This window comes from Cyanistes caeruleus, chromosome 8 (assembly GCF_971803275.1).
Source record: "Cyanistes caeruleus chromosome 8, bCyaCae1.hap1.1, whole genome shotgun sequence".
Classification (NCBI taxonomy): domain Eukaryota; kingdom Metazoa; phylum Chordata; class Aves; order Passeriformes; family Paridae; genus Cyanistes; species Cyanistes caeruleus.
The window spans coordinates 7,156,069-7,182,625 of NC_141708.1; the positions used below are offsets into that span (position 1 = coordinate 7,156,069).

Below are 26,557 nucleotides of genomic sequence, written 5' to 3' on the forward strand. Positions count from 1 at the left end.
GTAGTGCAACAGTGTTAATTGCTGATTGTGATTCCCTGCCTCTTGCATGACAGCAGGAGAGTGAAGGTAAGGGGACGGTGCATAAAGTGAGCTCCCTGAGGCAGGTGAGCCACAGGTGTGTGTATTTACCTAGACAGATAAAGGCATAAAACATATCCAAGTTCTCTTCACACTCATCAGTAGCACCAGGATAAGGAATCCAAGGTTTCACCACACAGAATCCATTTCTGCCTTGTTGAGGAACTGCCTGACTCACATTCAGGTATGAAGAAACTGGTTAATAACAGGACTTTAGGGCACACCAGGTCAGACCAGAGTTTCACCAGGTCCTGTGCATGCTGTTTGAGAGAGAAAGAGCTGAGGTTCACCAGGGTCTCATATAACTCAGTCACTGTCCACTCTCATGAAGGAACATGCACCAAGCTCAGTGTCACCTGCCTCCTACTCACAGCCAAGAAATCCTATGCCTGTGTTAGACAGCAATTAATTTATATTTTCCAGTATAACAATACAAAAGAATGACAACAAATCTTTCATGCCCTGTTGCACTTCAGAGCTTTGTACCAAAGTTTCTCCCCCTCCACCTGTCCTCCTGTCTGCCATGGGAAGTGACAGAAAACATCAGATTCCAATGCCCATTATTAAATGTAGTAATCTGATCAGAATGAAATGCCAAATGAGTCACCTCCTGCAGCAACCTCTGTGCCACCTGTCCTTTGCTCTGCCTCTTAGCTTTCATAGTTTGCTGCTCAATACAGTGTCCAAGATAATCTAAAATAGTCCTGATGAAAAAGGAGTTAATGGATAAAAACACCATGAGAGCTTTCAGGTGGAAGACTGCACTATAAGCAGATATAAGTGATGACATTTGTGGGGAACCTGCCCTATACTCTCCCTTTTCAATGGAAAAAGTGACATTGATAGAATAATTCTGAATTTTTCACCTCTCTTCTAAATGGCACATCACTGAGACAGTGACAATGTTCTCACCATTAAACCTGACAGAGAAATGTGTGTTCCCTGATTCCAAAAGGCTGCAATAATGTAAAAAGTGGTATGACTCTGAACCAGATGACCAGATAGAGACCTGGACACAGAACAATGTGGCACCAATGGTTTTTAATACACTTGCTCATTTGGTACCAGTTCTTGTTCCTGAAAATCAAAGAACAAATGAATTTAAAGAAATTATCTGCTGCTTTTTTTCTTTTTCTTTTTTTTTTTTTTTCTTTTGCTTCTTAAAATAAGGTAAAATACTCATGAACTCTGAGCTTGTGTTCTGACTGGGAAACAGAAGGAAAACTTCAGTGAAGAGCTATCTATAATTCCTTCTCATTTTCATTCCATCAGCAAGCCAAAACAAAGAGCCCTAAACTGCCTAAACTCAAAAATAGGCTCCACCCCACCCCACCAATCCAAATACCTTTTTTCTCTAAATTCAGTGTAACTCCCTGCTCAGGCTTCCTAAAGCCTGACACGTCAGTAAGACACTACCATGACTCCCTGGCCATCTGGAGAAGCAGGAGAGGTTCTTCTTCTAAAGCAAGATATATCCAAAATAAAACAATCAAAACATGCTCCTCCCCTCTTGAACACTGAGGCTTTTCTGCTTAACACACCTGTTCATGACTCAGCCTCCAGTCCTCAAGTCACACAGCCAACACCTTCCATGCCAGTCAGATTTTATCAGCAATGACTTTGCTGCTAACCAGGCTAAGAAAAGAGGCAAAACAAGAAGAGGACTAAGCAGTGGGAAAGGCTGTTGAAAGAAAAGATGGATCCAGTGGTAAAATGGGCTGTGTTAAGGGAAGATGAGCTGTTCACACTTCATACAGCAGTTTACCTTCTCCGTATTCTTTGTCCTTTTCCTGTATCTGGCTGGCTTCCTCAGGCTTGAAACATCTGATAGCAGGAAGGCAAAACTGTCCTAAATGTCTCCAGAAATCTGCTTGCCTATTAGTAATTCCCTAGAGAAAATGTAAAGAAATTCAAACACCAGATTTCTCATCCTGAGTAAGCCTGGTTATGCATATTTAATAAAAGGAAACATACATTAAGATAAAAATGGGTGTCCATGGAAACCGCATATCTATCTTAAAAAAAAAAAACAAACAAACAACAAACCAAACAGCACCCCATATTAAATTTTACATATGATTTTCTTTCACATACAGTCTCCCCCTACCACTTTTGGTGTTATGTATTGGCTGCCAGAGACCCACACTGCCTGCCTGTTACTTTGGCATCTCCAGGATGATCTCAGCACTGTGCAGCTCTGAGATCTGCCAGGTACCAGGCACAGCTCAGGCTGCACACAGGCTTTTCTGCACCAGGAAAACATGGGCTGCAGCAAAACACTGAGCAGGATGCCCTGCCCCTGGGATTAAGAGCTCTCCAGTGACTTCTTTTTTAGGGGGTTAGAGGAGGAGAAAAATACCCAAAATTAAACAAAATGGCATGGGGAAGTCAGAAGCAGCCTGTGCTCAGCAAAGTGAGAAGGAGCAGTTTGCTCTGAGCTCTCACTGGTCCCTGTCCTCACACTCTGCAGGTACAGGGGATAAACAAGAAACATGGATATATGTCATGGGGACGTGGAGATCATTCACTGGTTATTTAAAGCAATACCCTGAACCCATGGTGCTGTAGCAGCTCAAAGCTACACCCAGCAGCTGTCCTGGTGCTTTATATGGGGTATCTGCAGCTCTGAAGGCTGGGGTTCATGCTCAGGACAGAGCACCAAGCACTTGCGTGTGGGGGATCAACAAACACTGAATCATCTTGTGGTTCTCTCAGCTCCAGCTCCCAGAGCAGTGCTGAGCACCAAGCAGTGCTCAATGAGCCTCTTTGTTCCCAGCACCAGCTGCTGGGCAATGTGACGAGAGCTGCAGCAAGCAGAGGTTTGCAAGAGATGCGTGCGTGGAGACAGCAAAAGAACAGTGCTACAATTAGCACTGGGGGTACAATCAAACTTCTATCAAAATGAAAACAAAAGTTGGCTTCTTCAGCCTTTTACCTTTAACAAACAGGCAAATATGCCAAGTCTATCAGCTGGCACTAGTGCAGCTCTGGGAAAACAGTGAGCTGTACACACTGGGTGTGTACAGATGAGTGATACTCAAAGGCACCACCTAATTTGTGGTGACAGCAAAGGTCACCATGGAATATTTGACCTCTTCCAATCTGTTTCCATATAGATCCTACTGTATAAATTGCACTCAGCATCTTTGAGGCTCAACACCTTACCACAGAAATGCAGTATCCTGAGCTATCACCTTATTACCATTGTTTCCAATAGAGTCGGGGTTTTCTCCTCTTCAGTAACTAGGAAATTAAATCCAGTCCCTACTGCATTTTTAATGGCAGTAAAAATTTCCACAGTGGGATCAGACATTTAAACAAAGAGCAGCAGTTTCTCACCTCGCTCCACAGAGCACTGGCAAACCCAACCTCTACCCTCCTCCTCTTCAAGTCTCTGCACACGTTCTTTCTGCAGCTGCTGCCTTTCATTTAACTAGCTCTTAAGGAAAGACATCCCAATTTCCCAATTACTAGACATACACAACCACACACAGCTAAACAGTGCAAATAGATTCCCTTCCTCATCCAGTGCACTTACTTCAGGCTTCACTGTGCACTTATGAGCACATTTGCTTTCTTCCCCCCTTCTCTTCTGTGTTCATCTTGAACAAGAGAGAAGTTTGATCCTGCTCCCATTATCGTGCCAAGCACCCACAAATTCATTCCATGGCTCAATTCTCCTTACATTCCTGAAACCAGGCACCTGCAAAGTCTGCATGTTGAAGTTCCACTGCTGCAGGTGGTGCCATTCAGGGGCACACCTGCAAGCTCAAGCAGCAAGCAGAGGCTACCTGGCATTGTCCACATCATCCTGCTGTAGCTCAGGTCTCTGACTTCCCACACTCTTTCTCAACACTACTCTTCAGCTTTTCTGGAAGGTGCTCTTCCCTGTTAGAGAAGGCTGAGATAAGTACATGGGGAATCTGCATGTTCCACACTCCAAGGATTCCATGTCTGGCATCAAGCACCATACATGGTTCTCTCAAGGCTGATTGTGCACAGTCAAAGCACAAACTTGTGGGAATCCAGAATATCAAACAATGGACTGGCAGGCACCTCATTCCACTTATTATTCCATTCACAATTTTTTTGGTCATCTGTTTTGTTCCCAGCACTGAGTTCTTTCTGTGTGACCTGCCAAGGATACATTCTAAATATATTTCTTCCTGTTAGGGTAAGAAATGAGTTAAGTGAGCTTAGAAAAGGTTTACTCTCCATCCAGCATCTGTATGCCATAATAAAGTCAGATAACTGTATTACTGGGGTAGCTTGAAAACAGACAAAAATCTGCTTTCTGTTTTTGCTAAACCCACAGCTAAATGATTTTTGAGGGGGATGTTTTCATGCGAGATAAAAGACCAAAATCAATGATAGGACTGTCTGAAGACTGAAGTTTCATTTTATCTCCACAAAAAATCAGGAGTCAGCTATTTCAGTCACTCTCTATTAAGTTTTGGTTCAAAAATGTCACTTGTACTCACAGCAGTGCTGAAAAGACTATTTATCTGAATCCAACTGTAGCATAAAGATTCTCTTGGAATATTTTGTTTATTGAATGAGATAAGCATACGCAAGTAATGCCATTTATTGCAAGAAAAAGGACTTGTAGGTGATATGAAACTGAAACTGCGATATGTGACAAAAATTAATAACAGTAATCATAAATGGTTATGAGAATGGTGTGAGGTCTAAAGATAACACAGGCATGCACTTAGATATCAATCTGTGATTTAGGGAATTTAGGAGAAAAGTGCCTGACAGTTCAAAAAAGGAAAATTATCATCTCTTCCAAACACTCTTCAAGCATGGCAACCAGAGTTTAATGCTCTAAATTATGAACTTTGCTGTCATAGCTTGGTGATGGCTCTGTAGCAAGTCTGAGTAAGAACCCTGAGAAGTGAGAGAGCCATACAAGATGAAAGTTAGCTAAAGGTTTCACAATCTAAAGGGATGTATTTTACATAGTTTTACCTTCCTGATTTCACAATACTGTGACATTTTTTTCCAGAAATCCAGGCCTCTATAAAATGCCCCCAAGGAGTTCATTTTGGCCCAGGCAGCCAGTGAGTGGTTCCTCAGTTTTGTGTCCATGTGGCCACTGTACCCCAAGAGGAGTTAACGTGGGTTAGGCAACGCTGCTGCCTACAGGAACTGCGTGACTGGAATAGATGGTCCTTGATGTGCTAGTCCTGATTTTCCAATCAATCTTCCTTTGCAGCTGGCTCTGTCTAGAGACTCCTGAGAGAGGAATTAGGATTAATTTTTTCTTTCTAGACACTATTCTCTTTAAACACAGATCTAGCTGTAAAGCACAAGTAAGTAGAAATGCACCCTCACTCATTTTCTCTTTGCAACTAACTTCTTTTATAAAGAGCTTAGTCTCCAGTTCAGCTAAGCCTTTAATTGTGTGCTTAACTTTAAGTATGTGCTTAATGTCAATGGGACATATGGGTAAGTATGAAACTGTGTGTTTCATTGAATAGACTAACTTACCTCAAACACTTTAATGTTTTTGCTGAGCTGAGGCCCTGGCAAACAGAACAAGAAAAAGCATTTAATGGGATATTGAAAAGTTCCTAGTATCAGTTGGTAAAACTAGTATTTAAAGTTTTTTTCTCCTGAGTGGTATAATTACATCAATAACTCATTTCAGTTCAGCCTAGAAGGAAAGATTTCTTTGAACGTTAATTGAAATGTGGGAGCTTAAACTAAGTAACTGAACTCTTTGCTTTTGGGTGTCTTTGATCAGAATGTCAGAGATGTTTGGATAGTTATTGCCATTACATCAGTGCTCGTGACCTTGCCATTAAAGCACACATACATATATTCTCTCATTCACTGCATTTCTAGGATTACTCCATTCCTGTAGGTATTCAGCCAGAGGAGTGATTGAGTGAGTATCACACATGATGCCATAAACCATCACCAGGATCCCAGGGCTGCTGTGATGGCACCCTGCTGAGATCCTCACCCCTGATTTATGTACACTCTCGTTACTGAGCAGTGCTAATCGTGGCTCTAAAGCAAAGGAGAGCTATGAAATGATGAACACCCTCTCATTGCTGCTTCTGTTCTTGAGTTTGGGAAATTTATCTTTCACGAGTATCTGTACTTAAGTACATTGCTTCACAAGTAGTTCAGTCATTGCATTTAGCATCCTTTGCTCTGAAGCTGACACTACCCTGAACCAACTGAGGTGAGCAGTTTTTGAAAAGCTATACCTGGCAGACAAAAGCATTCTGCCTTTTGGCAGCTCTCTTTCCTTTCCTGTCCCTGAGCTCACCCTGGAGCAGGATGAGGTGTTACCCTGTAAAAAAGAGTAAATGCTATATGCAGGAAGAGTGTTTCTCTTCTCTCTTGCCTTATCCAAATGTGTCCTACTCTTGTCTGTCCTATAGCTATTGCATCATATTCAGCCTCTACTTGTCCTCTAAATCTTGCCAGAATCTACATTTTGCTCTTCAACTAAAATTAATGACCACACCTATTCATCCTCCTGACATGTCTGTTCTCATTACTCCTTCATCCTTTGACCCTTCCTGGTGTCATTACCATACTAATATCTTTTACCTTGTGTTCTTTCGCATGACTTAGTACAGGGCAGTACCAGAGAGTCAAACATTTTCTAATGGCTCTCTAATATTTTTCTTCATTTCTTTCCCATGACAGGCCACAGAAATATAGAGCAGTTATACCAATATTTCAAAAAAGTCTCAGCAAAACTCTTTTATCTAATGGCTATGGTTTTATTTCACAATCTACGATACATTTCAGTGAAAAGAGAAAGGCAGTGTTAAGTTAAAAAGGACTATAAACAAGACTTATTATAAGCAATATGCCAATAATTATGCTATTACTGCATTCAATTTTTAGAGCCATGCCATCCCAGTTTGTTTCCTTCAGCATTTTGGGACAGCTTAGACAGTTAGCAGAAACTCATGTCACTGCTCCTCTGTTTTCCCTTTTAAATTCTGATACATAATATTTGTGTTGCAGCTCTCACTAGAGGTTTCTTGGTTCTTTTAAACACTTCTCTTGGAGATTTAAAATTGAATGAAGCACATATTCCTATAGGTCTTTCATTTTGTAAACATTTTCTTCTTCAAACAAAAATCTGCATTCTGGGTCATATTTGGAGATTTGTTATGTCTCTTTAATGGATTGTAAAACCAAAGGGATCATTACGATAATCTATTTTAAATTAACTTCTGTTTAAACAATACTACATTTTTCAAAAAGATATTCAGAGGGGGAAAATACATTCTGATACTAGATAAATTGTTCTGGTAATCAATTACCCCGAATTTTAAAACACAGTGTTTTTTAAAAGTCTGTATTTGTTTAGCTCCAGCTTCCATCTACAATACTGTTAATCCTTTTAGTGATGTGTTCAGACATATTCAGAATTGTGAAACAGGTATTTTATGTAGATATTGATCACCAGTGTCAATTCACCTATTAAACCACTATAGATAAATTGGATAGATTAATTTTCTTAAATCACAGGTTATTGGTATTTTTTTCCCATAGACTTAGAACCATTCCTTTGTTCATTTCTGAACCTTTTATCTTTTTTTTTTTTTTGCTTCAGGTTTTTTCTTCATGTGAGCAAACAAGATCTGGACAGAGAATGCTAGCAATTATCTCAGTCATGCCATGAACTCATCTCTCTCCTGCTTGACATTCACTGCTTACCCATTCAAAGCTAATGTTTTTCTCTCAGCCATTATATTGCACAGGGAGCTCACATTCAGACACTACCTATCACAAACTCTAAATCTTCATCACTATCACAGTATCTCAAGGGTACTTTTCTGCTATTCTGTACATGTGACTGGAATTTTTTTGTTCCCAGGCATATGACTTTGTATTTTTCTGTATTAAAATGCATATTGTTCAGGTGAGCTCATCTTAAGAAATGATGTAAATCCAGAAAACAGAAATGATCTCTTCTGTCATTATTTACCACTCCACTAATTTTTTTGTCACCTGCAGTATTTACTAGCAGAAATTTTGTATTTTCTTCCAGATTAGTGCTAAAGAATAACTAGCATTAGGCCAAGAACAGTTTACTACAACAGGATGCATACTTTCAACCACAGTATTTTGAAGTCCATCTACTAAATACATCTTTCAGCCAAAGCATAAAATGGTTTGGAATGAGCTCTATATACTCCATAAAATGGCAGGGAAAGGTTAAGCTGTTTTAAACAATAAAAATCCAGCTGACCAGGCAATGGATTGCAAGCTATTGTTGCCATCTAATAACATTTTAGACTATGCAGTCATAAAGTTTGAATATCATCATGGGAATAAAGACAAAACCACATTGTGCAGCTAAAAGAAATCCAGTTCCTTAGAAATAATGCAAGACAGCTTCCTCCTTCAAATGCATTAATCTGAGTAGCTCTGTGATAAAGGTGAGATGGTAATAGTCAGTTAAAAAAACTTTTAAAATCCTATTTATTGGGTTGAGAGAGGCATCTGCCTACTTTGACCCCAAAATACAAGCAAAACTTGGAGAGTGTTTTCACTCTGGAAGGGATGCACAGAGGCACACATGCATCTCTCAGCTCAGGAATGGCCTAACATATATGGTAGCATCACAATAACCTAATTCTGTCCTTTCTTAGTCAGCACAGCACACAGTAATCTCACATGAGCCTGCATCTTGCAAGTTATGCAGGGTTTTGGCAGAACTGTCACTTCCCTTACAATACAATGCATCTGGGGCTTGCCTTCATTATCAAAGAAATAGCATTTGTCCAGGATTAGTCAGTCCAAATGCAACACTTTAGGTTTAATTTTTAGTGATGTATCTGGGCCATATATCATTATGTGATATACAACAAAACTGTATATTTATCTAATCTTGTAGTAGGAGGGATAAAATTATTGTGATATCAGAATAACTCTTAGAAACTGTGTTTCTTCTGGCTTGGACACAACTACTTAGGAAGAATAATCAGTTAAAAAAATAATTGCCAGAGGTTTTGTATGGATTTCAGAACTGCTTGCCAAGAAACTCCTCTATTTCCACTCCTCCAGCCTTTCAGGCTGAGTCTTATCTTATTATCCAAGAAAGTCAAATACCCTGGATTCTTATTGCCTTCTATTTTCATCACTTTAAATGGACAAATAAACATTATTTCCCTTTTTGGCTTAGCAGCAGTTTAGCCAAATAGCTGTGGTCGGTCTTGCTTGTTACTATGATCCACATGCCACAATCCAGACAAATCCATCTGCTCCCATGGTACTGTTACAAGAGAGGTCACAACTTGCTCTTTGTCTTAGTCATCTGCATTGATGTAGGACCTGTCATAATGCATTTTAAAAGGGGACTGAAGATACCTTTGTACCTTCACACCATAGTTTTGTTCAGACTCTAGAAGTCTTAACAGGTTAGATATAAGGGGCATATAGATATGCAAAAGGGGAAATAGAGCATTTGTAACAGCTCTTTCCTTCCCACACAACGTTCATCTAAAGAAAATCAGTGTAATGAATAAAAATATTTGAAATATGACTTGAGAGTCTCCTGCTCTTAAATATTACAGAGGTTCTTATTGCCAATAACGTAAGTATTTAAGTATTCTTCGATTTTACAAGCTTTCACTACGTTAAATATTTTCGCTTAAGGCATAATATATTTTTTAACAACTCCAGCATTTGCAAACCATTTTATAGCCCAGGGCTTCATGGAAGTAATGAAGATTTAAAGGTAATAAGTCTCATCTGTTTTATGAAGGGGGAGAACTACCTTGACACACTCACATTTTGTAGGTACTAGGGCTTCCAGGTGCAAACAGAATTAGGCAGATGGGGTGGAACTGTTAAGAAAACTGACTGAGTTTAGTCACATGAATTGGATTTTCTAAAAGGGGAAACATAAAATCACTCTTTCATTATCCTTGCATCTGACAAAATGCATTATCATATGCTTTTGCTTGAACAGTGTAAAGACCATTCAAAACAGATACAATTGCAAATCAGGAAGGATCACACTTATGTGGAGCCCTGACAACGTGATCTCATCAAGCTAGAACTTGAAATTGCAAGTGTCACTTCAGATAAGATCAGAGAACATTTCCTGTCCCAATGATGTGACATTATCAGGTTTGAGACTGTAGCAAAGACACATGCACAATTTTGTGAACTAACAAGGCAGATTGAGAACACACTGGTTGGCAGGATATTTTAGATCCTGAGATTGCCTGGAGCTGGGCATAATTACAGCTCATTTTTTGCACATGGGAGAGCCATCTCGAAGACGAAAAGAGCAGGGTATTCACTGAGGAAAGAAAAATGTTGATCTTTCAATTAGCATAAGTTCAAACATCTGAACTGTGTTTCTCAGTGTACAGACAGCTTCTGGTGAAAAAAGCCATCTTCATAAGGCAGCTCTTAGGTGGCTGTGCTTCCATTTCTATGGGAATCATTTAACATATAGAATTCTACTTTTAACTGATATATACTTAAGCTTTCTTGGAAGAAAAACCCCAAACAAACAAGCAAACAAACCCCTGCTGCTATTAAACTACTTAAAAACTACTTAATTACAGTTCACCCTTAAGATAATCATTAGGAATTTATTAGAAGGACTTTTCTGTTTGACTTTTCAACTACAAAATAAACACACTATTCACAGCCATAAAAAAGGACTGCAGGGAAGCCAGTTGGATTTCTTCTCTCTCTGCCTATTTTTGTCAGTGTTTAAAGCTTAGTAGACAGGTACTAAGAAGGTAGGTACCAGTCCAAAGCAGGTTTCATGCATCAAAAGCAGTGATAGGGAAGATGCTGGAGGTCACATAAGAATCAGTAATCTGAAAATGTTTCCCAGCACTAAAAGCCTCAAAGCCATTAAGTGCCTCTCCTGATGTGGAAATTTCTTAGCACCTACAATTTACTTTTACTTGAACCATTGCTAAAATACTGCTTTTTCAGGAAGACTTACTTTTTGGATTTAAGTGTCCTTCATGGCTTTAACTGTGTCACATGGCTAAAGATCCCTGGGAGTCCAGGCTTGGGAGCACTCCACTCTGCAGAAGCTACAGGAGAATATACACATTGGTATTTCCATGCTGGAAGACACCAAGTCTATCGTGGTAAAGCAGCTGGAGGAGACAGAACTGTGAAGCGCTTTCGCCTCAAAGCTATAAATAAATATTTGTACTTAGGAATAAAACATTATTTTATCAAGCATATACATGGTCTCCTCAGAAACCATGTGATTTCATGTAGCATGAGCTGCAGCATTTGAAATACTAATTCCATGGGCAGAAGCTTACAGTAGATTATTTTACCCAATGTATGCATGCAGTGCGATACCAAAATAATTTTAAAATTAACATTTAAATGGAGAGCATCCAATCCCCCACAAAACCAGTATTTCTTTCCAGTGACTCCCCAGCATATTAAGACCACAGTGATTGGCAACTTCCTATATAATGTTTGACAAAACAGAAAACTGTACTTCAGTGCATAACTAAAAAACCATGGTGAATGTGTCTTAACATCATGACTCTTGTTTCAGCTCCTCATTTTTGCACAAATGCTCACGTCAGATGAAGAAGAAACCACCATGCATTCTTCATATTCACAAACTTTCCTGCATTGATTAACGCAACATTTTATGAGACCTGAAAGAACAAAGTTAAATGAACAAGAAGTGAAAACTTATGATGGATGTGTCCCTCATAGCATTTAGATCTTTTCCACTTGATTAAAAATTCCTAGTTCCTCTTCACTGAATTGTTTAGTTTTTTAGCAGTCTCTGTCCTGATTAAAACAAATTAGCATCAAAGATCCCCAGCTGAATGAGGAATCATTAATTGAGAAACATGCAATGCTCCTTAATTACCTTAGAACAGTCAGAGAACAAATAATCTTGGGTTTCAAAGGGGTTTGCATGCACTGTGCACCGTGGGCTTATTCTCTGTGTCTGCTGGAATAAAAGTAGACTTGCCTGTACCATGGAGGGATATCAGTACAAGCCTCAGTAAACACATTGTAGATTGTTTATCTAAAGTGGAGAAAAAACAGTGAGGGAATGGCTGACTGGAAGAGATAGATGTTTCCATTTATTATGTTGACCACAAGTTTTGATTTGCTTTGCATATTCCTACATTGACTGGGAAAGAATGAAAGCTGTTTGTTATTGATACAAATTGAAGTAATGTGGGAGCTGGAGCACGAGTGCTTTCTTTACTCAGAAGCACCTAAAGAAAATGTCAGACATGGAGGTGCTGAGGGTAACCATGCACTTTGAAACAGCAGGGAAAAGAGGCACAACCCCCCAAAAATCATAGAAGCTAGCTCAAAAGGAATCTAAGGATTATTTGCTATGCCTTGGTCACTTGTTCTTTGTTACACAGTTCTTCTGATCGCTATTTTCTTAAGCTATGGCTCAGGTCAGTTAGTGCCAGCCAAGAGGAGGAGGAGGAGGAGTTACTGACTTTTTTAAGGGCACAATATACTTACTAATATGAATTTCTTAACATTTGTTTTGCTTCATCAGCTCATAGAAGAAATCCTGCAGGAAAATGTCACTCAATGGCACTGAGTGCACTCCCGGAGTGGGGCTGTTATTTACATTGCTTTGGCACTAAGGCTAATCCAGCAAGTGTTACTAACCTCAAAACTGGACCAGAAAATTAAATGCTGTGCAGAGCTACCTGAGCTCACTGGGAACAAGCTGGCTTGTCCCAGTGCCAGGCTCCTGTGCTCTCCCATGGAGCTAATTAGTTCGGCAGAGCAGTTAGCTATTAGCAGGGGTGCAGGACAGTGCTGAGGCAGCTGTGCCTTCTGGTACCCAGACACTCACCTAGAGCTAGCTGGAGAGATTTGTACCCTACTACTGATGCTGTGTAAGGGTATCCTCACAGTCAAAGGGAAAACAAAAAGCAAAGGGGAACAAAACCCTGATGTAATGGAATATATTTGCAGCTGGCATAACAAGATGATCCCAGTAAATATAAACACCATAGTAATAAATTAAAAAAACAAGTCCTTACAGCACAGGAAAGGTTTAGGCTTGCCCCCAGTTTCTATAAATCTGTGCCATTACTCTGGATTTTACACTGGCTTTTTGCTGATATGGATACCTCAGATGGGCAATTTTAAAATCGAGTAAAGAACTTGATCTAAATATCACATCCTGCCCTTATAGAAGCCCTTAGAAGTCTAGAACCTGAGGGGCAGGGGTGGCACATCCAGCCACTTACACTAAAACCACTTTGCTTGATCTCTTCTCAGTGCATAGCCATGAAATTTCCTTTTAACTGGAAGCCTGAAGGTCTCAGAGATTTCACTGGGGCTCATTCTTCTCCCTGGTAAGGATAGTAAGCACTCATAAAGCACAACCCCCTTTTAGCTATTCAGTGTAATACTAGAAAGGAAAGGAAAGTTGGAAAACTCCTGAAGCCTCTAGAAGACACTGCACTTTACATATTTTACATATTTGCAAGCAAGGCCACTGACCTTGAGCCAAACTAATACTTCTATAGGTGAGATCCATATATACATTTATGTTCATGTGTTACCATTGTAACGTTACCAAATGTACCATTTGGAGTAAATATGAGTTAGATAAGAACTTCATTTTGTCTCTTCTCCTGTGAAAAAGACCTTGTATATCACACTCCTAATAGCCAAGGGAGGAACCAGAAAGCTGAATATCCTGTTGCTCCCTGGTTTAACTTTTACTTACTTAGAATTTAGTGATACTGGTTTTGTTGTTGAAGTTATAATCTTAATGGGTACATCTACTGATGCCCTTCCTGTTGGCCTTCATTTTTAGAGACTATAAACTAAACAAGTTTATTTTTTTTTTCCCCAGACAGCAAAACTATTGCTTGTGCACTGCCCTATCACAGGAACACAAATAAAGAACCACTTGCAATCCTATGTGGTTTGCCATGAAAGCAAGGTCTTGCAAAGCAGGCAAAAGCCACCCAGGCCTCAAAGCACTCCTTTTGGGCTGGTAATTCTTATAAAAAAGGCAGTTTGTTGTAACAGAAGGTTGAACAAGGTAAATGGCAACTTGTGAGTACTTCAATTCTGAGCTACTATAAAGCTGCAAAATTTTAAAGGCCTCTTGTGAAAAATGGATTAGTTTATTAAATAAACTAAACTGTAACATAGTCTACCATTAGCAATTTCAGTGTCTTAGTCATGAAGGGAACACAAAGTTGTATGTTTTCATTTTTATGGGACTGGGAGAGGCACAGTGAGAGGCAAACCCTATGAAACAGCAATATGGTTAAGTAATAAAAGAACACCTTTATAGTAACATGAATCATTGGCTTAAAATATTTAGATTTCTCAAACTTTCTGCTCTAACCCTCCAAATATTGCAGAAAACAACCCCCAGATCTATTGCACCACAGAAATTAGGCAATGAGTTAGCACACCAGCTCTGGGCAGAGTTGCTTGGATCTTGGCATAAAACAATACCTTGGACACACATGTGACTCTTAAAGCTCTGCTGACTGAAAACCTGGGCAGGCTAAAGGAGTGGGGTCATATTAAAGTAATATTTCTTGGAATTCAAGGCCTTTTCTTCATAAAGAAGAACAAATTCTTAGAAAATGCTTGACTAAATCTTGGGAAGGCAGATAATAGAGAGGTCTAAGGAAAGGGTGGACCCTGAGGTCATGGAACATTTTGAGTGCATATTGTACAAGGAAAGCCCCAAAAACGGGAACAGCTGGCTGGATATTAAAACTGTAAATGTCTCTACAGAGGACAGCCTTTACCCAGCAGAGACAAACATGTGTGCTACAAGCAAAACTTACAGATTCTGAGCAGCTCTGAGTAGCAACTAAGGACAGGTTTGAAGCTTAGGAGGATTTCTATATCAAGTGTGCAGATGATGGTAAGATGACTGGAGATGCTTTAGGAGAACTGCTGAAGAAACCAACAGTATACTCCCAAGAGGAAAGATTAAAGATTTTGGAAAGTAATCAGGATCAGGATGTGGCAAGGACTGTATGCCTTCAGAACCTGGATCAGGTTCATGATGAGATTGAATCAAAAGAAAATGCCAAGAGACAAAGCCACTTCAGAACATTTGAAGGGCATGTGGAGAGGATGGGGCAGAAAAGGAACATTAATGCCGAGAAGAAAACAGAATCTTCACCTGGAGGAAAGAGCATTATCTGATGAACAATGAAATTCTTTTCTTTTCAAAGAAGAAAGTTACAAAGGGATGGACCTGGGCTGCTTGTGGAGCTCAGTTCTTAAGGGATCCAAGAGGCAATTACAAGCCTTTGGGAAGAATTTGGCACCGTGTGTTGACAGGGTTGCCATTAAATTATTAAAAGCAGAAGGAGGTAAACAAAGCCAAAGGCTGTACAGAATAAATCTGTTGATTTCAGATACCTGAAAAAAAATTGAGAGCCATGGAAGGTGATTTTCAGAAATGCAATGTAAAAGCCAGTGCAAAGAGTTCCTGTGTTTTTCTGAAAGCCTACAAAGCTTTCTCAGAAGGGTTTATGTTTTTTGGGGGGGTGTTTTTGTGGGGTTTTTGTTTGTTTGTTTGTTTTTTAATAAAGCAGGAACATTTCAGTAACACCAATTTGGATTCTGGAAAAATAATTCTCCCAAGTATTAAATAATCATGATATATTGGAAGATATATAACACTATAGTCAGAATGAATACACACACTTCTAGATTTTAAGGAATCTTACAATGCTGTATTGTGGCCTTTGAGCCACATTGGAGGAATTTATAACTCCATAAGACATTTTTTAACAGGCATAGCCACAATTTGCAATTAAGAAGATGAAGCATGAAGAAGGTGTAAAATCTCTGGCCCATTTAATATAAATGAGGGATTAAGGCATGGAAATGCATTATCCTTGATATTCCTTAACATGGTTAAAATGTTACATTCATTGACATTTTCAGACTACAGTGGACAAAATAGTGGAGCACTTTTGGGATCCTATGGTCTGGGCAACTGAGAATGAAGCAGAAGGTGTTGAATGAAAAGTTCCTACCTGAAGAAGAAAAACAAAGAAATAATATAAAATCAGACATCTACTAAACCCAAATAATAAAAAATACCAGTAAATTGAATCTACTAGTAAAACATTTACTAAGAAAAGGAAAATGACTTCAATAAGAAGAATCAAGAGCAAATTCTGTGATCACTGTTATATGAAAAGCCACAGAGTTTGAATATCTGCCAGCAAATAATTTGGTTTGGTTGTTGTTTTTTTTAAATTGTGGCTCAAGCTGTCGTATAAAAAACTATCACCTGGCACTATGAAAACAACCTGATACTAAATAACTTAGTAACTAAAATATACTCAGAACTCTTACAGTGACTGTTAATTTTAGATCAGTAAAGAGCTCTGAGTACTCTCTGTACATTAATTAATCAATTAATCTCAAATATTCCCATGTCATTAGTAAGGTTAATTTTATCCCACCTAAATATTCACTTAAGAAACTTTTTTTGGCCATATTTTCACCATCTATTTAGAAGAAGAAACAAAATTACCTGTATTTATATTTAATATACATATATATTATATTTAAATATATTTAAAAGATTTTTTTATACCTGACCATTTTTCTTAGTGCTTTGGGAAGGGATGGGGAAGAGGAGACTTGCAGGAATATTGAAAAATTTCATGTCTGAAAGGAAGCTTTAGGAAACAATTTGTGTAGAGCTCTTTCATGAAAACATCCATGCTGGTAATCCTAAACAATATGTTCCAAAACTATATTTATTTATTCTCAGTTATATTTTATAAATGAATGTCTTAAGAGACCATCAGGACTTCACATGAAAAAAAAATTGCTTCATGTTAATCCCTAAAAAAATCATATAATAAAAATTATTTTTTATAAATACTGACCTTAAAATAATTGTTAAAAAGACACAGATCCTCAGTAGAATAAGATGTTTCTGGTATCTTTCAGGTCTTGAAGTGTATTTGAAGAGCTCCATCTTACTTTTTTCTTGCTTCTTGTCTAATGAAAGGTCTTTTAGAAAAAGGCATTTGCTAAAATTGGAAAATATCATAGCCAAGCATTGTTTTGATAATATCATAGAAAGAGAAATAGTTATTGTTGAGTAGCAATTCTGTCAAAATTCATGTTCTTCCTGTATTATTAACTCTTATCTTAGCATGTAAAAACTGCTACAGGAAAACATGCTGGAAAAGGAAGGGTACCAAAGGACAGGAGATGCCTCACCTTCTGCACTCAGTCTTGGAAATGCTGAAAATACTGATACCCAATCTATAATAACTGATAACAACTGATAGTTGATAACATTTTCTGTACAGTGTTTCAAGCACACTTCTACATCCTCACTCAGGACAAACACATTTAAGATTTTTATTTCTGTACAAATGGCTGTTATGTACATAAACTGTCACTGAGTTAGCCTTCATATTATTCAATATAATATATGAGAATATGAGAAAACTGAGTGAATGTTCTGATTTAGATCAGCTGTTAAACCAGTGATGTAATCTATTTTATATAGATATATAGATAGATAAAGGCCTACACACACATATGCTTTAAAAATAATTGTTTGGTTTTCCTATCACTCCTACCCTTGCTTTCTCACTTTAGAAAAAGGCATTTTTTAACATTATCATTTAACATTATCAGCAAGGGCACAGAAATGTTTCAAGACACAAACTTGAAGTTTCAGCATACATGACCAAGCCTGGGGTAATATTGTGAGCCTTTTCAGCTTCACAATAAATTTCAGGGAGCCACTATAGTTCGAACTCTATGTACAAGACAATGATTTTCCAAATCAAATTACCTGCAGCCATAGAAATGGCCACATGTGGCATAATAGGCAGTCATATAGAAATATAAACAATCCTTAGGAAAGTAAAATTGCATTAAATAAGGAAAAGCTGAAACAACATACGTATGGCCCTGAGTTATACAAGCCCAGACTCTACAAGGGCTTTTTTTTTTTTTTTTGCCATCTTTGTCCTTTGTTGTTAGTATTTAATGAGGAAATACAACTGAAGACAGCATGGGAAGTTTGGGCCACCTGCAGACAGCACCAGGCTTGTTATTATTTGTTATAAGCACCAAAAATAGATTTGGATATTCCATACTTTATACTGAAATAAGTATCAGCAAACTACAGTTTTTCAGGTAATGCTGCACCTTAGAGAGTGGAAAAAATACAGTAAATTTATTTAATTTTCCCCATTAACATCAAACATTGTGAACAGGACAACTTTGCTTATAAAAAAGAGGGATTGTAAATTACCTTTAACAGAGAATTTTTCTTTATTGTCAAGAAATCTTTCAGATGCTTTTTAAAAAACTGGTAATGAAATTAGGTACATAATGATTTTATAATTTATATTAATACTAGGAAAGTTATTATGCATGAAGATTGAACATCTGTTAAAGTGATCCCAAACTAAAATTCTTACTATCAGGATTCCAACCTCTCCATTAAATTATTTAGAAAATAATTATTGCTGCAGATTTTACACATAACAAATTCCACGTTCCAATCTGAACTTGTCAAAATGTTTTCCATTTGGAAGATGAGAGGAAACTCTATGTATAAAAAGAGCAGTCAGCTATGAAAATCCTCAAATCAGATGAATTTGAATGTTTCTTAATGGTATATTCATAGCTTAATGTGTCAAGAATTTGACCTTTTTTATTAAATAATTTTAATAGTGGTAACATACCGATAACCTTTTTTAATTTTTTTTTGTACAGCTGAACAAACATTTCATTACATTTCATAGGAATGTAATGAATGGAAGCAAATATTCTGAAGTGTGCAAATTCGATTTAAGTATTTCCAGAATTTTATATAAATATAGAAATACAAAGAGGAAATGGAGTACTAAGCCCATGTTACCATGGACAGGCTATCTCATATTTGGAACAGTAATTCGTAGCTGCTGGATTTCCCTCAGCAGAATCCCTGGACTGAGGAGGGGGAGGTTGAATCCTGACAATCAGAACTTCACTGGGGCTTTACTTACCAGAACAGCACTTACTCGTTTATTTTTCATCCAATATAAATCACATTAAGAGTAAAACAGGCCATTCAACATTTTCTGACTCTAAGAAAGGGTTCCAAAGTTAAATTGGAGAACAGAGTTTAAAAAAGAATATGGCCTTTTCTTGACACAATCATAATGGGACTGTTCATAAAACATCTCATCTGATGTACAGTGGTCGTTACCAAAAAGTTTGCACTTGTCAACAACTAACAAAATGTAGTTATCAGACATTTATGCTATTTATACCTTCCAAAAAGAAAGCTTTGGTATAAGATGTGTTTGCAAACTCCTTGTTTTTATGTGTGGCCATTATATAAGTATTTTTATTTACTTCATTATTATATGAATTTACTAATTTGCATGCAATCAGGGATCCTGGGAGAAGAAAGATAACTTCAGAAAAAAAAATTCTCAGAGTGAAGGGAAATGCTGAATGATCCCATGACAAACATGCTTTTCTTGTACAGTAAAGTAACATTTTTTACCTGAAAACAGTAAAATGGCTGATCACTCTTGGCCTATCTTTAGTGTTGCAATAAAATATTTTAATCCCTTTAAAACTCATACCTGATTTTCAAGTATTTTTCGAACTCTGGTTGAGATACAGAGTAATCCTGTATGAGTGAGCGAAGATAAAACTCTCCTACAGGACTGGATGCTCTTTCTGTGGATGTGGTTTCCAGTACATTCACAAAACACACACTGTATATTTCTTATGTAAAATGCTTAGGTTGAGACTTTGGAATATATTCCAGACAAGTGGCTCTTTCTTTTTCCTAAGTGTATGCATCACATAAACCAGTCCCTTCAGTTTATATTCACTTGAACAGATTAACTTTAAAACTGGCAGAAAGGGTTGTTTTCAAAGGACAATTTTTTCACTAGGCTAAGTAGCACTGGTTCAAAGTTCCCAACAGAACCTTTAAAAATGAATTTTTAAAGTTTTAAGTTATATGAGGTCAGAATAGGCAATAAAAGTCACAAGATTGTGATGACATTATCTTAAGATAATAATCTTATTTTAAGATATGAAAATACTGAAACAATCATGCCAGTATAAGAAATAATTATACCATAATTCATAAGTGCATAATTTATCAAAACAATAGAGCAGTCATGGTTAGATGCAACCTAATACTCCTGTATAAGATATAACTACATACTGTACAATTGTTCCTTTTTAATAATTATTTTTACATTTAGTCCTCATCCAAATTAAGCTGAGTACTTCTATGTATGAATGGCTTTAGGAAATAAACACAACTCACAACAGGGCTTTATTACTGCTACTGCACCACCATGGCATGCAAGTAACTATGTAGTCAACTATAAACAGTAAAATGTCATCATCTTTCTGAAATAAAAAGAACATAAAAAATACAGATATAGTAGTAAACATCAATTATCTTTTTATATCTTTCATATTTACCAAAAGTTTATCATTACATGAGACATTTAGACCTCTGTATCACTCTCCTGTACTAGGATGGTGGCAAATTTGGAGTTGAGAAACGATACTTTCAACAAGCTTGTATAAAACTACTGGTTTCATATTACACTCTGTCAGTGTGCAATGCATAAATGAGAATATGACACATCTGCTACCTGCCCCTCAGCATTCTCTTAGTCTCTTCTATGTTCATGAATTTTTGTAAATAAAAAGACTGAAGGCCATTAAATCTGGTTGCCAGGTTATCTGTAGTGGTTACTGAGCCCCCAAAAGACTGAAGTCTTTCACAAAGGAAATTCTTTCATTGCATTTTTTTGTTGAGTACTGATTGTGTGAGGTTCCATACTGGTTGTGGGATTTGACAACTAATGTTGGAAGCAAATTGGATTTTTAAACATTTTTATTTATTTATATAGGGTAATTCCTTAACAGGTGCTAAAGTGACAATGAGATGAAATTCTGCAGTTGTGAGGAAAAAAATATCCATATTTTATTATAAAAACAAGAGCCAAAGTGTTGACTGGAATTAATTTCTTCTGCTTACAGCTCAGGACAATATATAGATACTAGAAAATTTCAATATTGAAATGGGAGCAGGTTGAATAACAGCATGTTCAACTCTCCTTAGATTTGCAGTCTTGGAGACTCTCTTGGGAAAAAATACTGTAAAGCAGCTTTTCCATGCTCAATTGATTTTGCTGATCATTTAGGTGGCATGGAGGACCCTCTCTGTATCAGGACAAACTCTGAGATACAGAAAAGAAAGCCCACCCATCACTCTTCTGCAGCCCAAATTATATTTATGAGGTTTTTTCAGTGTGAAGAAAAATAATAATTAAATTCTCAAGCCTTAGTATTTAATAGAATTATCTTTCAAATATTACATGTGGTGTTTTTGGGATACACCTTTGCTGAATTCAAAAGATGACTATCTCTTCTGGGCAATGATAAAAAAAACCCACCTAAATCCAAATTATTCTCTTTAGTTTCTGCTTGCTGGAAAGAAATCTTAAAGCCAATTACAAGGAAAAAACTGTACAATTCCCATTGTTATGTTAAGCTATACAAAAATTTCCTTTAGTTTCTTGGAATTTGCTCAGTTTTCAATGATACCAATTGCTTCTACATTACAAAAAAAAAGTAAAGTTTTTCCTAGTTCTGTCCAAGGATTTTCCCTGCTCTGATATGTTCAGGATTAAGAATATTCAGTATTTTATCTTGTATTTTGTTGATAACAGGATCCACTCTTTTTATTAAAGCTCTTCAGGCATACCCATACCTACCACAAGTTTGTTCTGCTTTGGGGGATAGCAGGCTGTGTGACTACAACAGAGCACAGGACCTCATGTGTTCATTCATAGATTTGCCTCCATAAAAACTGAGGCTGTAGTTTAGCTTTCAATGGAAGCCATTTAAAAAGAAAACATTACAGAATATACAATTGTAGTTCTTGACTCTCAGACACAAGTTCCTTGACGTGTTGAAAGGTGATGTTTTCGATTTCTGACTCCTGAACTCTTATCTTTACAGTCCGCAGGCTTCTGTTGTGAAATGTCTATCAGAGCACTTGCAATTGCAAGACCTGTAAGATAAATAAAGGAAAAACAAAATTTAATGCTCAGCTTTCCTGAGAAGAGTTCCAGAGCAGCGTGATGGTTTCTTTCAAGCCAAGTTTCTGTGCTTTCCCAGAAGTGACCAGTTTTAATTCAAAGTCAGGTAACAAGTTCTCACTTTCTTCAATGCTACTTGGAAACAGCAAAGAAACAGTGGAAGGAAAAAACACAGGTAAGAGTGGAAATAAGTTCCATTTGTGTCTCTAATTGATCTGCTGTGTGATCTTAGCATGACCTCTCTTTATCACCATTTTCCTAGTTATGAGGACCAGAAGCTTTCTGACATGAATTTCCTCATATTAAATGTATGTGCACTGCATTTAGAAATTGATAAAACCATCAAATCAGAAAATCAGAGAGGAACAGAAACTGCAGTTAGGATAACATTGTACTCCTGAATATTTGCCTTTGCAAAAGAAAAAAAAAATTATCTATATCTATATCTATCTATATCTGCTTCTTTAATTGATGAATATTCAGAGGTTAATATTAACCACAAAAAGATTTTAAAATATCTTTCTAGAAAGCACAGATCAGTGACACAGATGACAAGCAGTGAACCATGATGGCCTGGGTAAAGATTTTCAACTCACCAAAAGTCTTCTGGTTTAGATTCTGGTTAATTTGTTGTTATTTCATGACCTGTTGTAATCTCAACAGGGTATTGGCAAAGGCATAGACCAGCGTGCTTAAGAATCATAGAAACACAGAAGATTCTGAGTTGGAAAACACCCACAAGGCTCACCAAGTGCTGTTTCTGGCCCTGAACAGGACAATACCAAAAATCCCACCATGTGCATTGTCCACATCCTTGAACTCTGTGCTGTGACCACGGCCCTGGGGAGCCTGCTCCAGCACCAACCACCTTCTAAATGGAGGGTTTTTTTCTAATATCCAACCTAAACCTCTCCTGACACAACTTCAGGCTGTTCCCTCGGGTTCTGTCACTGATGACCACAGAACAGAGATCAGTGTCTGCTCCTGATCTTCTCATAAGCTGTAACTGCAGTGAGATCTCCCCTCAGTCTCCTCCAGGCTGAGCAGACTGAGAAACCTCAGCCACTCCTCATTCAGCTTCCCTTCTAGACCTAAGAAGCTGATATTTTAAGAATTTTCCTCTCCCATTTGCTTTCTACTGCATCCTTTCTAGAAATGAGTGACTTCTAAAATGCTGTGATTAACAGCACACTTAATGCATGGTAGTTCTGGGCTTTTAAATTCACACAGGTGATACTCCAATCAAATGGATTAGGAGTATTCACATCATTTTTATCTTCTACTGAAAACAAACCACAAAAAACACTTTTACACGTGCCCAAAATGTAGGTAAGGATGGTGCTGGTTCTCAGCACTGCCCAAAACATTTAATTCTCCAACCCAATAACACAGCCACTCTCTAAGTAAACCTTTGAAAATACTTTTCACCATGTTTAACAGGCACTTTTAATTTCTTATCTCAAGCCAATATCAAACTCAATTTATCTATTACACAGAATCCAATTTTTGCAATACTTTTCATGCAATCCCCCATTACAGCACTTATCTGCTAAGAAACTGTGCAAAAATTGTTTTTCACTAACAAGTGTTGCTACAATCTTCCTTCATAATATAAGATATATGGTCAGATTCAGTTCAGGTTTCCAGTATCCTGAAAAAATCTGTTATTGCACACTGGTAACATTACCTTTCTTAAGCCACAAAAAAAGTTGCAAGAATTGATTAATGTGCATCCAGCTTTTAAAGAATGCAGGATACTGTAAAACGATAAGTACAATTATCATTGATACATTTCAGGATATGTAGGAGCCAAGATTAATCAAGTTGTTTTTTCTCACATACACAAATATTTCCTGGCATGAGCCAGTGATGCTTAAAATTGGACTTTGACAAATTAAATTGCTGAAATCTTTGAGGCACTTTTAAAGTTTAAGTATCTGGTATCACAGTATCTGGTGCTAGCAAATTCAGGGATAAAACCTAACTAACATTTTGATGATTGCTTACATGTCATCCCATCTTCAACAGCTAGGCTTAGGGACTCTGCTAAACAGAGGGAGTATTATTAGTAAGCAGATTTTTTAATTTAATAACCTACTGTAAAATATATTTGGATGTTTTAGCGAACCTCACTTAATATAACAAGTAACAAAAAGGAATCCTTAGGTATAGCACTGCATACTGGGGGTACTGGCATGTTGATTGAATTCCATTAAAATCAGGTCACTACAGAAGATCATTTGTCAAAACGCCACAGAAATCATCTGATGACATTCATTTATTATGTTTTCTACGCCCAGCATAGTTCCTTGTTATCAAAGCAATACAATTAACTGGGGGAACAATTCATTATTTCAGACTGGCAGTCTAAAGGAATTTCATTTACCAAGTCAAGCTTGTGCACAGACACTTCGAGCAGGGAGAATTTACATCAAAATAAAACAGAAGAAAATACTGTGGCTTAAATATTCATTAAAAAAACCCCAACCAAAACCAAAACATTCCCTTGATTTTACAGGTTTTTATCTAAATAACAAATGTGAATACATTTACAGTCATTGAAGTTGGAACTGTAAATTGTAAGTGCTCTAGATGTGTTACCTCAACTCCTAAGTCATTCCATTCACCTGCCTTCTCTGAATGCTGCTGTTTAAATACCCTGCCTAACATCCAAACTGGTATTTCCCAAATCATTGCATGGTCTCTGGTTGATTCTGACTGTTGAGCAGTATGGCAGAAAGAACAGAGAAATCAGTAAGGATCCCACATGGAGACTCAACAGGTCACCTGTAATTTCTGCAAAATCAATCTTAGTTGCAGAACCAGCCCTATTTTTAAATTTACTTTGTTTTTCTACTAAATGTTATAGAAATAACCTGACCTAGTTCTATGCAGCTCAAACAACCTCTAGCTTGTTTTAAGGATATGTATGCATAAGTCATTAAGAAGTGAGCCCAGTCAAACTGTAAGTGGAAAGTATATTTTTGTAAGAGATAATTGCACCCACAAGGAGGAGAACACCAGAGGAAGCAATATGAACTTGGTTATCTTTAGCAGAACTATTGTCTTTCCTAATGGAAGTTAATTGGTAACACTTTATTTTCAGGAAGTCTCTAATCATAAAATTACTGGGGTGTGAATTTTTTCCTTTTAAATTTTTTTTTACAGTACAGCCAAACTATTAATAAGTGGAAGGATAAAATACAGCAAATCAAATGAGATTATCTTGAAAAGCGCATTCACAGTTTATGTACAAACAGCCCTTTAATCCTGCATTCAAACAGGAGCATCTGAAAAAGTCATTCATTCTGAGATGCTCTCCTCCCAGTCTCTGTAAAAACAGGCAGTACTATATATTTTAATTTTGCAGCAAAACAGCTTCATTAGGCGTGAAAGGTTAATTGCAGGTTTAAGTGCAGTTCGGGGAACAGTGCACGGGTCTGTGGTGAATAGCACAGTCTGCTACAGGAAGGCTGAGTGCTATAAACTGTTTGCCCTGCTGAAATGTTTTACTACCTCATTTACTAACTGTCTTCTTTTACTGCTTGTATTTGTAGTTCTTCTAAACCTTTAATAGCTACAGTTTTATTTCACTGTAATCAGATTTAAATGGAAATACCCATGCTGGGATGTTTAAACATTTTTCCTCTGATTGTATACAACTACATGTGAACTGATGTAAGGCTACACTATCTCTAAAAGTAGAAAAAAACACTCCACATTGAAAAATTAAGTCTTACATGATGGTGTGCATATTTAAACCTTTTTTTTCTTCCTCTATTGTTCATTTTAATGAGAAATTCATGGAATTCTCACTATCTCTTTTGTTAAAAGTAAGGGAACAAAGAATGACCTCAGATTTGTGCTTAGGCAGGAAACTGGAAATGTTTCCTTTCAATTTAAATATGCATTATTCAGATATAACATTTGGATAGATGTCTTCATTTGATTAAATTTCTACACATCATTGTTATGCAGAATCAGAACATTCAGAAAACTGAAGACAATAAAATAACTACAAGTCAGGTAGGTCAATTAGATTTGTTTGGCATTTTAACCAAAATTATAGTCATTGTTTAAGGTGACTTTAAGCAACAAAAATAAAATGCCAGCTGCCATACAGAGAGACTTAAACAGAAAAGATTGGGTTAACACTATATCATTAAAGTCACAGGTTCACCCCCCAGTGCCCAAAAGTTTTGTGTTCCTTCCATCTGTTGATTTTTTAAAGACTGGCATTACTGTACATGCTCACCTCATAGTGGACAGACTCCTTTTATCACAAAGGATCTCTTACTCAAAATATTGCCATTGTGGAAGAAAATATTGCCCATGGAAAGCTGTAGAAATGGATGTGAGCTGTTTGAAGATACACTAAGTGATAAGAATCACAGACT

The 26,557-nt window shown here is 37.3% G+C and overlaps 1 protein-coding gene across 2 annotated transcripts in view; it reads right to left on the reverse strand.

The window, feature by feature from the left end:
• Positions 1-18,341: 18,341 nt before the first annotated feature.
• The window catches only part of ATRNL1 (attractin like 1), a 432,328-nt gene continuing 424,112 nt past the window's right edge, over positions 18,342-26,557 (reverse strand). For both annotated transcript variants that reach the window (XM_086899053.1, XM_086899052.1), the window contains one exon: positions 18,342-22,132. In XM_086899053.1, the coding sequence (XP_086755179.1) occupies positions 22,008-22,132 (125 nt within the window). In that variant the 3' untranslated portion in view covers positions 18,342-22,007. The remainder of the gene's footprint in view (positions 22,133-26,557) is intronic.